Below are 12,596 nucleotides of genomic sequence, written 5' to 3'. Positions count from 1 at the left end.
AAACTGGAGAAACTCCAAAAGAAGTTTATTTACATCTCTGCTGTCTACATTTTAAAGCTGAGGTTTAGATGGTCAAATCTTCTCATAGATAAGTAGTTAGAAGTAGTGTACCTAAATAACTGCTTGACAATTTTAAATAGACAAGCAGACATTCCAGACCTTGGCCTCAAGTGGCACAACACCAAGATTAGGCAAGTGTTATCAGGAATTGCCCATCCTGATGTTGGATTTGCAAGAACCTTATTGTCTTTAGGATATATCCTGTTCAACATTTAGCACCCATTGTTTATCATAAACACTCCATGATATTTTTTTAAAAGAAATACTATAACTCCATTCCCTCCCCCTTCTTCTCTTTTTGCTCATTTTACCTGTTGGAATATGATCCAGAGGGCACTGCACTACCACACTAACATTAATAGTCTCTTATAGTTTGGTCCCAGATTAGTGCTAAGTAATTATTGAGTCCTGTTGAGTCCTGCAATTTGCTATCCTGACCCCCCCTCCCCCCAATAGTTATATAAATATTAATATTCAATTATTGGGAATATCTGTTGAAAAACATGAGGCTCAATTTACAATATTTGAAGTCTGCCCAGAGGAGGGACTAAATTTTATCACAGGGAGGTATTTCCAGGAACAAATGCTTGAAAACCAACTGGGAACTGAAAACTTTTCAAAGTACATGAGGTTCCTGACCAGCAATTAGTATTGCAAAAGAGAAGTTGCTGAAAGGTGGTGAAGACAGGGTTTCTCTCCCTGAGCTGCCAGTCACTCACAGTGAATTGTTAGCAATTCCTGCCACACACACGCCTTGTGTTTTGGATGACAGTTGAAGAGGCCCGCTGGTACTGTTCAGAGGGTCAGATTTCATAGAGTTGGAAGAGAGCACAGGGGCCATCCAATGCAACCCCCTGCCATGCAGGAATACACATTCAAAGTACTCCTGACAGATGGCCATCCAGCCTCTGTTTAAAAACCTCCCAAGAAGGAGAATTTAACTTCCAGTCTTGCAGATGCTGATCTGTAGGCTAAATCACTAAATCTGCTTTTATACCTTGGGGAAATTCAGGCTCTGGATGAATTTTAGATCTGCAGGTGAAGCACTACTCTATCCTACTGCCTTCACAAGCACAGTTGGTGGGAACGTGAAACCACTGGGAAAGGTCATCTGGAGTTTTGAGATGCCAACATCAGGATAGGCAGAGATCTTATAGGACCTTTGAGACTAACTGAGCAGAAGAAGTTGTAGTTCATTCATCTGAGGAAGTAGATCAAGTCTTCAAAAGCATATGCTACAACTTCTTTTTCTCAGCTAATCTCAAAGATGCTATAAGATTCCTTTGCATACTTGTTAGTGGGTGTGCTCCAGTGAATGCAGTGGTTCTTACTTCTGAGTAAGCATTCATAGGACTTTACTGTGAATGATGATAAAGCTTGCTTACTGTTGCCCATCAGACCCAATCTGCAGTGCTCTGGGATTTTACACAGAAATCTTCCCAGCCCAGGGGGGCACTTTGTGTGGCGCCTCCTTTCCGAAGCTCATTTAAGAAGTGTTCTGTTACTCAATAGTTGGCTGATAGACACACTGGTAGAATACAGCTGCACTTTCCAAACCACTTTCAAAAGCAGTAAAATCATGCAACAAAAACAAAAATAAATGAAGTTTGCATCATAAAGAGTCATAAAGAATGACCAACAGGTGGGATTATAAAACAACAAAGTAATTATTTCTCGAACAGATTGTTTACTTCCTTCATTTGCTGAACATGTAATTGTGTCCCTACGTTGCACAGGAATGAATCATGTTTTGTTTCATACAAATATAAAATTCTTTATCAGTCTGGTAAAGAGTTTAACTGTTTTTATTCACACAAGGACATTTTATTTATATTTTCCTGGCTCAACCCTTTGTGTAATCTGAAAGTGGAGTTATGGTGACAGAGGAGAGAATACTATGTGTAAAAACCAAGTGGAGAAATTAGGTAAATCTATTAGTAGGAAAATGTTTAGGGTAATGCTAAACTGATATAAATCTCTGTCAATGCAGACCTTTGGATGACAGTATGCCTTTCATAAATTCAGAATGAACTGCAAAGTGTTGGGTAGGATGAGGCCTGTTACATTAGCTTGAGATAATAAAAATACAATTGTATCCTGTACAGGTACGTTGTGTATCTTTGAAACTTTTTCAAGGGTAGCTATGATGTCTATGTAGCAAAGTACAACGAAATACAAAATCCACAAAACAGCAATACTTTTATTTTAATTGGTCTAATAAAGATATCACTGTTTGTGGATTTTGGATTTTGCTGTATCGTGTATCTTTGGTGTGTCTGAATGCAGCAGGTCCAAATTGAAGCAGCTTGGGTTCATTCATTCATTCATTCATTCATTGGTATTTCTTCATCAGAGCAGTTTTTGCCAGTTTCATTAAATGCTCAAAGTTTGAGGTTCCCCAGTTTGGAGAGATTCTTTTAGAACCCTCTGCAACCTTATTTAGTTTTAACCAAGACAATTTGCTGTCATATGCTAACCTGTTCTCCTTACCTCTAACTCCATATCATTTATGAGCACCGAATATGGGTCCCATTATAATTCAGGGTAGGGAATATTTCATTTCTCTGCTGCCTTTCTTCCTAAGCTTTACTTCTTGGTCTTCCACAAGCTGAGTCAGGGCTTACCTCTGATTCTTTGCCAGCAAGACTCGTCCTTCAATATGTTCAATAGTATTATGTCTAATTATGCCTTACACTATATCTCTAGAATGAGTGACCTATCATTTCCTGGCTGTACCCACCTTCCTTTTGAATAGAGACCTACATTGTCCATACTTTGTTACATACAGTACCTTTATTTCAATATCAGAAATTTTATATCTGAATTTAAAAACTTGTGAATAGTTACCATCACATCATTTGCTTCTAAGAAGAGGGACTACAATATGTTCTAAAACATAGCACATCATCTAACAGCAGTGTCATGATATTATATTCATTTTTCTTAAAAGTAACTTTTCCACCCCTTCATCTGAATCTGTTAAAATCTAGAACTTCATCTCTAATCAATACTGTTTGCATTAGTTTGTCTTGCAGAAAGTCTCTGTTCAATCATAGGAATCTATTAGACATGTACTGTAATGAGGGCAGGTGTTAAGAACTCATTCAGTGTTTCATTTATTAGCCTTTTAGTACTCATTTAACTTCTTTGCAATCCAGTAGTCTCCTAGCCTATTTTATGCTTCTGGTGTCTTTAAATATGTTTTATTTATTCCTCCGAACATTACTAAACACATAGTTCTCAAAATCCCTTTTTAAATGTTGCATATTGTCTGCTTTTATGTATTTTGTGTATGTTTCTATTCTTAGAATCATAGAATCGTATAGTTGGAAGAGACCACAAAGGCCATCCAGTCCAACCATGCAGGAACTCTCAATCAAAGCGTCCCCAAAAGATGGCCATCCAGCCTCTGCTTAAAGACCTCCAAAGAAAATTACCTGTAATTTCCCCTCCACCCACCAAACAAAAAGCTTTAATATAAGCAGGTGAACTATTTTAGGAGAAAGCTGTGTACACTGTTCTTTTAAACCATCAAGTACTATGGACATGTCAGTATTCTAGGCTGTCTACAAAATTCCAATTTATTACATATAACTGTATTTTCTACTTTTTCCAGAACCTTATTACTGGAAATGCTTATGTTTATTGGATCTGGCTTCACCATTACTTAAGTAAGCTTCAAGAAACAGAACCTCTACTTTCCTTCCACTGTTGTTTTATAAGATTAAGAGAGCCTGGGGCGTTTGCTACAGCCTAGTTTTAGGTGGATTTCCACTGTGAGGTCGTCTCATTTTGAGAAGCATGACTTCTCTTCAAAGTCTGCTAGCCAGGTGTAATAGTAAGAGAACTATGTTCTAATTAGAGACCAAAGAATATGATTAGAGACTTCCTTGTAGTTCATTACTGGATGTTTCTGTTTCTAAACAGGGAAAAAGAGCTTCCTGTACAAAGAAAGAAAGAATAATGTTAAACATGATGAACACATACAGTGTGCCCGCGCCAAACGTGGGCGCACTATTCGCAGCTCTCAGCATATGCTGAAACCGTGCAATACAATGAATAGCATGCATACCTGAGCCCCATTATATTCAATGGGGCTCGAGCATACACTTCAGTAGTCTTTTTTAAATCCCAACTAAAGCAGACCTTTTGACTCAATTGCTGAATATTATAAACTACAGGTTTTTGTTTTGTTTGTTTGTACAGTGCACCCTTGCCTTACTCGGGGGATCCGTACCAGACCCCCCCGCATAAGGCAAAAAGTGTGTATGCTCGAGCCCCATTGGATATAATGGGGCTCATGCTCGCTGTGCAGGCACGCACACCATTTTCCCTTTTGCCAGGTGGCTTCAGCATAAGCTGAAAGCCACCTATGATGAGCCTGTGTATGGCGCAGGCTCACTGTATAATGGTCCCAGGAAAATATTCTTGCATTGTGTCTAAATTTGTTGTTGTTGTTGTTGTATCCCATCCTTTCCCCAGAACTGGGACTCAAAGAGGCCTGATACAGAACCCTGCTTAAGCAAATGTATAAATTACTTGGAATTAATTCTTATGTAACTGATCAAGTATCAAGTAGTCTATTGCTTCAAAAAAAAGGTGAGGATTTGTAATAATAAATAATAATAAAAATTTTATTTGTATCCCGCCCCTCTGAGAACAATCGGGGCGGCTAACAAAGTTAAAAATACAGCACATATAAAATCCCTGGTGCCCTCCCCCCTTATATGTTTTAAATCTTTTTCTATATTTCTATATGTGATTTCTATACGTGATGAAATATATTAAAAAGTGAAACTTCCCAATATGCTAGAGACAGAAAGAAAGTGCTTTTAAAAATGTTTTCAGTTAATTTGCTCATTTCCCTACAATAGACTATAACCTTCAAAATATTTTTTACATTTCAGCTCTTTGGGAGAAACCAACAAATTCCTTGGTATGCTTAGACATGTCCATTTTAGAGCAGGTGCAGCTTGACAGAGACTACAATCCTGGGTAAATTCCTTGGAAGTTAACCCTTTGGAATTAACATCTGAATTAATCTTGTTAACAAAGCCATAGAGCAGTGTTGACCAAGAAAATGTGTTTGAAGACTGATCTGTTGATCTGATTATCTATGATATTTAAAGACCAAGAAAAATCTGTGAGGAGTGGCTCTGAAAATTTAGCACTTTCATATTTTCTTAGTTTTGTCTCATATTAACAGTTGATACTTCATATTAACAACTGCATTCCACAGAATTACAATATCACTACAAGCTTTTAGATACTGAAGAAATGAGCCAGAAGTGTGGCTGACACATCGTAGAATTCTATGCCTATATAAACATGAGAAGCTAATAGAGAAAATAAATCCTGAATTTTACAACCTTTGGAACAATTTCACATTTTTTTTTAATCTTTGGGCTTCTCTAAATCCTTAATTATCACTGTCTCTATTACTCATTAAATATTTTCTGTGCTCATTCTATGCCTATACAAGGTCAATCCTCTGTTCAGACCAGAGAAAATTATGGGGCCAATGCTCCAGGCAGTAACCATACTGAATAATGTTGTATAAAATCCTTTGCTAAGAGGGAACCTCATTTCTTTAGAGGGTAATGCATTCTACCTTTTCAACTTAACACTAGAATACTGCAACATGGAGAACATGTCTGAACAGCAGTGTAAAATTGCTGTCAACTGCTGCCTCAGTTATTCACAGTAATATGGCCTAGCAAAATACAAACAGTAGACATAACCATGCAATAAAATATATTTTAGACCTTAAAGGATTTTTTATTATTTTTAAAAATGTCTTCACCCAATTGATGCCCCAATTGAGTCATAATCCATTCTCCCGAACACCAATAGAATGTAGTTTTCTTCCCTTGCTTATGCTTGGTTGTTGGCTTCACAAACACAATTCACAACAGGAAGCATGTATATGCTTCTCATATTTGAATTACCACATGTACTTGTGTACAAGTTAATCTCGTGTATAAGTCAAGGGAAGGTTTTAGGGTCAAAATCATGGATTTTGATTTGACCCGTGGATAAGTCAAGGGTAAAACTTAGGGGAGGAGAAGGTTTTAACATTGGACTGGGAAGGAGGGAACTGGGGGGAAATGTGGTGCTTGCAGGTCAAAGATGATCCAGAGAGAGAGAGAGAGAGAGAGAGGAGAAAAAGGTTTTCTATGGGGCTGGGGAAGAATGAACTGGGGGGAAATGTGGTGCTTTTTGGGAAGAGAGGATCCATAGGGAGAAGGAAAGACTGAAAAGAAGGGTTTTCTGTTGGATCGAGAAGTGAATTACCATACACACACACACACACTCCTACTCCCGCCTGGCAGCTGTTTTAGAAATTACTGCCAAGGCAGAGGGTGGGACATCGGGGACAGACAGTGCTTCTTTTAGGCTCTTTCTGAGCTGTATTACTGTTTTGACCCATAAATCAGCACATGATTTTAGGGTCAATTTCTAGGCATAAATTTGTTGACTTATAGTCGAGTATATAAGATATCCCTCTTCTCCCAGTTCCCCAACCCATGCACCCAGAAGGGAAGAGAATTCCTTCATTCCTGATTGCAGTGCTAGCAACTGGATGCCCTCCAGATGTTTTAAGCCTATAATTCCTGGCTTCTTATTGAGAATTATGGGAATTGTCACCTGGTTGCTACCCTTGTTCTATGAACTGTTCCTTTCTGTGGATGCACAAGCTTTTGTAGGGCAGCAGATTTCAATCACATTCTTGCTTCCAGATTCATGTGAACTCTTCTCTGCACTGAAGTGGGTTATGATTTCTACCTAGTTCTTTTGAGGGTTTTTGCTAGGTCAGGACACAACAGTGAACAGCATGTCAGGCTTTCCCACTGCAGAGATTCAGCTGGTGTACATATGTTTAAAAATTGACTAATTACATAATGCTGAGGCGCAGTGCAATAGAGCATGACACGAAAGCACAGAGCCTGAAACCAGTGCCTCATGCTGGACTGTCTTTCCCCACAGAGGATGACAGATTAATAACGGGAACAGCTGAAATTGCTGAAGAATTGACTTGAGGGCAATCAAGGGCTGCAATGAGTCATTAGTTATGCTTGTTTTTAACAACACATTTCTCTCTAATGTGGCCTAAATATGAAGCAAGCCAAATCATCTGTAGTTCTGCTTTAGTGCCAAGAGCAATTTTTCAAATGGTGGTATAAAAGGCTCTGAAAATGTAAAAATAATCTGGCCAAACTTCTATTATTTAAGTTAACTACAAAGCTGGATCTGTGCCATCTAGCCATTCCTTTTTGGTTAGCAATATTTCTGTATGCAAATACAATTTTTCCCATCATGGTCAGGAAAAAAAGTATTTAAAAACATGTTTTTTAAAAAAAACAGAGAGGGAGAAAAAATAATTCACTTGCTCTGTAGTCCTGGAATTAATTTACCAAGGAAAGGATTAAAGCAAGTGAAGGACAGATGTGTTCCTCGTTGAATAATACATTTCACTTTAAAAAGAGTCTGTACAGCATCGTATTTGATGTTTATGTACAGGGAGGGAGAACTTTACAAAGCCATTGTTGAGAGATGGGATAACTTCAAAGGAGTGAGATCACACATGAAACCCCTGTCAGCACAGGATCATTATGAAGTGTGGGAGTTAATTTAGGCTGCATTTGCACTGTCGAAATAATGCAGTTTGTCCCTACTTTAACTTCCAAGATTCAAGGCTATGGAGTCCTGGGCTTTGTAGTTTGTTGTGGCACTAGAGCTCTCTGACAGAGAAGGTTAAATATCTCACAAAACTACAAATCCCAGAATTTCATAACATTGAGCCAAGGCACCTAAAGTGGTGTCAAACTGCGTTATTTCTTCAGTGCAATTACATCCTTAGTAAAAGAGCTGCCAAATCTCTGATTAGAATCTTCCATAGTAGTTTGTTGTATTAGTTGATATAAACGGAGCCTAATAAAGTAATTCTGTAGTGCTGTAATGAAGGGGCATAAAGTACATTGGATGGCTTTCATTAATGGCAGAGAGATTTCCACCTTCAGAAGGGAAAAATTTCCTTCAGATCCTCTGTAAAATATCCCCAAAAACTTCCATGGTCCTTACCTCCTCACCATTAAAATTTATCTGGGAGAAGTATAACAAGAATGGATTAGGAGTGTGGCATGGGAAGACTGGGAAGCATTTTGAAGCCAAGGGATCCAGCACCTGACTATGCCATACCAAATGTGAGAAATTTATTTCGGCCCTGGAGTTGACATAAAAAGTAAAACGATGAATGTTAATGATTCTTTATGACCACTTTAATGGTGGGTTTTGTGCGACTTTGTGTGAAATCGTTTTGCGTAATTATGCGATGTCCCCGGGATATTCATGGGATAAACTCCCGATCTTCTTCGTGTGATAAACTCCATAGAGGAAGAGAAGAGAATGTAAGTCAAAAGCCAGCACTGGTTTGCCTATTTCAGAGGTTGTTAGCTTGAAGTAAGATTTATGAGCCATTAAAATGACAATTGTTACAACATAAAATAGTTCAAATGTGTTAGTGAGGCTATTGGTGAGGTAGGCTGTTAGTATCTACCTACCAATTTTTGAACATAACTGAAGATAAAGCTATCTGATGTGAGGACCTACTGTATATACTCATGTATAAATCTAAAAATTTTAGTCAAAAAATTGTCCCCAAAAACCTAGGTCAACTTATCCATGGGTCAATGTAAATACTATACTTTAACTCTTATTGAAAAGAGAACCATCCCTGGTAAAAGGCAAGAGTGGTATTTGTCTTGGAAGCACTGACCTCTCTCTGCTCTCTCTTCCATTTATTATTTAGTGTGAGCCAAAACCATTATGCCTGCCAGAAATTTGTAGGTTCTTTGGCACTGTTTTCCTTTCCTTCATCATTTGGATCCTTTGTTGCATGTTCCTAAGTTTTACCCTCAACCTATCCAAGAGTCATATCAAAATCCTCAATTTTGCCCCCAAAACCTGCCCTCGACTTATACATGAAGTCGACTTATAGTCGAGTATATACGGTATATTACCCCAACAACAATATGCCAGGGACTAGTAGCATATTTGTGCTGACTAACTGCAGTTATTTCTTTCTTTCCTGGAAACTGACCAGGGACAAGCAACCAGTTGCTTGGGGGTGGCACCAATCCATGGGCCACCGCTATGGTTGGTACTGCCCTAGCTGAGTTAGGTTTGAAGCCATATCTTGAAGGTATATAACTAACTCTCTCCACCATACCACAACATACCTTCAATTGTCACAACATACCTTCCTCTTTCTGCAAAATAAAATTCATGTTAGTACAGTGGGTCCTTGCCTTACGCGGGGATCCGTTCCGGATCCCTCCGCGTAAGGCGAATTCCGCCTATGCTCAAACCCCATTGTAAACAATGGGGCTTGTGCGCGGCGGCACGCAGGGCGCAACAGGCGCGCGCACCCATTCAATTGAATGGGATGCGCCACCCCATGCGCACCCCGCGGCTTGAGCGCATATGCTCAAGCCGCGTAAGGCGCGCCTGCGCATGACGCGGGTGCGCTGTATATGAAAAGTATCTTGCTGATGCAAGCTACAGGAAAAGAGATTCCACCTCAACATTAGGAGGAACTTCCTGACAGTAAGGGTTGTTCAACAGTAGAACAAACTCCCTCGAACAGTGGTGGAGTCTCCCTCCTTGGAATTCTTTAAACAGAGGCTGGATGGCCATCTGTTGGGGATGCTTTGATTTGGATTTTCTGCATGGCAGGGGGTTGGACTGGATGGCCCTTGTGGTCTCTTCCAACTCTAGGGCGGGATACATACCGCCATTTAGTACATATAGGATACGTACTAGGGTTAGGAAGGGGCGGTGCTTCCGCACCCCCCTAACCCTAGTACGTATTCAATACGTACAAGATGGCAGTGCCCCTTCTACATGGGCGCCGCCGTCTTGACGTATCGGACGCTGAGCGTCCGTACGCGTCGCGGGCGTTGTGACGTAGCGAGTGCGCCCCTGGCGCCTCGCTACGTCGCAAACGCGACTCAAGAAGAAGCTCCATTTTGGAGCTTCTTTTTCAGTCTGCACGGGAGCTGCGCCGTGTGGAGGCTCCGGCTCCCCCGCAGACTAACCGGCGGCGGCGGCGGCAGACTGCCGCAAAGCGGCGGTTTGTATCCCGCCCATGATTCTATGGCCATCTGTCAGGGATTCTTTGATTGAGATTTCCTTCATGGCAGGGGGTTGGACTGGATGGCCCTTGTGGGTTTTTCCAACTCTATGATTCTATATTGTTGTTGTGTGCCTTCAAGTTGTTTCCAATTTATGGCGATCCTAAGGCATTTTCTGGGGCTGAGAGAGAGTGACTTGCCCAAGATCACCAAGTAGGTTTCTATGCCAGAGCGAGGAATTGAACCCTGGCCTCCAGAGTCATATTCCAATGCTCAAACCATGAAACCATGATGGCTCTCTTCATATCATTACAGGATGATTGAAATTAAGATTTATTTTTTTTAAATGGAACATTTGCTTTCATACAGGCATACTACAGGAAGGTTTCCTGACTATCCTGATGAAGAACAAGGAGGTTCAGCTGTTCTTTTTTCTGAAAAAACTCCAGAGGAGGTAGAGTTTGTTTCAACCATGCATGCATAATATCAAAAATGAATCTGGGGGAGGGAGTGTGTTGTGTGCCTTCAAGTCATTTCTGACTTATGGTTGATCCTATTATGATGTTTTCTTAAGATTTGTTAGGGGAGCTTTGCCATTTCTTTCCCCTCAGGCTGAGAGAGTGTGACTTGCCCAAGGTTACCCAGTGGGTTTGATGCTGAACAGGAGTTGAACCCTGGTCTCCAGAGTCATAGTCCAGTGCTCAAACCATTATGCGAAAAGTATTTGTTTTAAAATCAAGTGATCCATATATGATTTAGATATAATCCAGAAAATCCAATGCTTTTCAGTTCTAGCCTTTAGAAATCCCATTAGAATTCAATGCAAGGCTATTTAACATATAAGGCTAAGAAACAGTTCTAAGGCAATATGAATATTACAATACTACATTCAACTTGCATTGAAGAAATCTAAAAAGAAAAGTGTCAGCCTCTTAGATTGTTGATATTTCTTCCTCCTGTTTTCACTCCTCCCTCTCCCATGTCCAAACCTGTTTTCCTTACAATATGTTCTGCATATAAGATGAATAGTTAGGGTCATAAGATGCAGCCTTGTCTGACTTCTTTGCCAGTTGGGAAACATTCTGTTTTTCTGTGTTCTGTTCACTTCCAAACTCTATCCAGAAATTAGTGGTCAGCATAGAATTCAGTACAATTCAGTATAAAATGCTGAATTAATTCCACACATATAACAAAGCCCTGATTACTCCTGAATTGGGATAAACTTCAATTTATAATGCTTTTATTTACAGAATGTCAAAAGGCCATATCTAAATAGAGGGAATATTATAATGCATTTTGGTGTTGAAATTCAATGTGTTTTCTTCTTTGATATTAGATAAATTAGCTAATATTTGTTACTTTAGTATGCTGCATTTGCCCATGAAATCCAATCCCCCATTGCATATCTGACTAAAATAGGGCCAGAGAATCGGGAGAATAACAAATTAAATTGGTTAAAAGAGAATATGTTGATAAGAGGAGGATAAAACTGACATTATGAGAAAACATCAAAGGAGACCTTAAGACCTAGCTTCAGAAGGTACCAGTGTCCAGTCCTTTCTAAAGGAAGAATTGAAATGTGGAGAAGGGGCTGGTTTTCTATTTCCCCTCCTTGTTGCTGCCGCCTGTATGGATGATGCTGAGGGGAAGAGAAGCTAGCTCCCTCCTTGTTCTGCTGATAAAAGCGGTTCATTAGTAGAATTACCTCAGTAGAGCCTAGCATAATATTCACCAAGACTCTAAGCAGAGGTGTTGCTGAGTTTGGTGTCACCCATGGGGAGGGGGATGAACTGTCTTGCCCTTCCTCCTGGCTGGCCACGCTCCCAGAGCACTGCAGCCCCTTTCCACCTGGAAGGGCCTTCAGGGTCAGGCATGGCTGCAAGCCCTTTCTTACATCCTCCAGGTGTACTGCCCTACCGGGTGACATCCCCTCCGGGATGTCACCCAGTGTGGTCTGCACACACACACCCCACACACACACCCCTAGTGATGCTGCTGATTTCAATGAAGAGACTTAAAACTGAACAAAGAATCGTAACTCAGGGGCAGTACAGATGGACAGCTCTGTGCTGCCCATCTTTGCCCCGTGTCTGTGCTGCAGCATCTCTATGCTGCAACAGAGACGTGCCGCAAAAAAGAGCCACCTAGAGTGGCTTCTTTTTTGCGACGCCAGAAGCAGGAAAGGGCACCACCATGATGCCACTTCCTGCTAGTGATGTCTGGTTGCTGTGCGGCGGCAGCATCATGGCGGCCCCCGTATGGCTAGGGCTAACCTTCTTAGTCCAACATAGGGCAAAATAATGAACAGTTGTATCCATAAACTCTTAAACTAGATGTTTGTGAAGTCAGGCCTTTTCTTTTTCAGGATGCTCCTTTAATGCATCCTGGCAATAAATTTTAAAA

The 12,596-nt window shown here is 40.4% G+C and overlaps 1 protein-coding gene across 2 annotated transcripts in view; it reads left to right on the top strand.

The window, feature by feature from the left end:
- The window catches only part of DRC11 (dynein regulatory complex subunit 11), an 85,260-nt gene that overhangs the window by 36,774 nt on the left and 35,890 nt on the right, over window positions 1-12,596 (top strand). For both annotated transcript variants that reach the window (XM_089477823.1, XM_089477822.1), the window contains exon 8: window positions 10,563-10,647. In XM_089477823.1, the coding sequence (XP_089333949.1) occupies window positions 10,563-10,647 (85 nt within the window). The remainder of the gene's footprint in view (window positions 1-10,562; window positions 10,648-12,596) is intronic.

Source organism: Sceloporus occidentalis, unplaced genomic scaffold (genome assembly GCF_023333645.1).
Source record: "Sceloporus occidentalis isolate IW3139 unplaced genomic scaffold, rSceOcc1.0.p SCAF_12, whole genome shotgun sequence".
NCBI classification, from domain to species: Eukaryota; Metazoa; Chordata; class Lepidosauria; order Squamata; family Phrynosomatidae; genus Sceloporus; species Sceloporus occidentalis.
The sequence above is the reverse complement of the archived record's forward strand: the minus strand, read 5'-3'. Positions and strand labels throughout refer to the sequence as shown.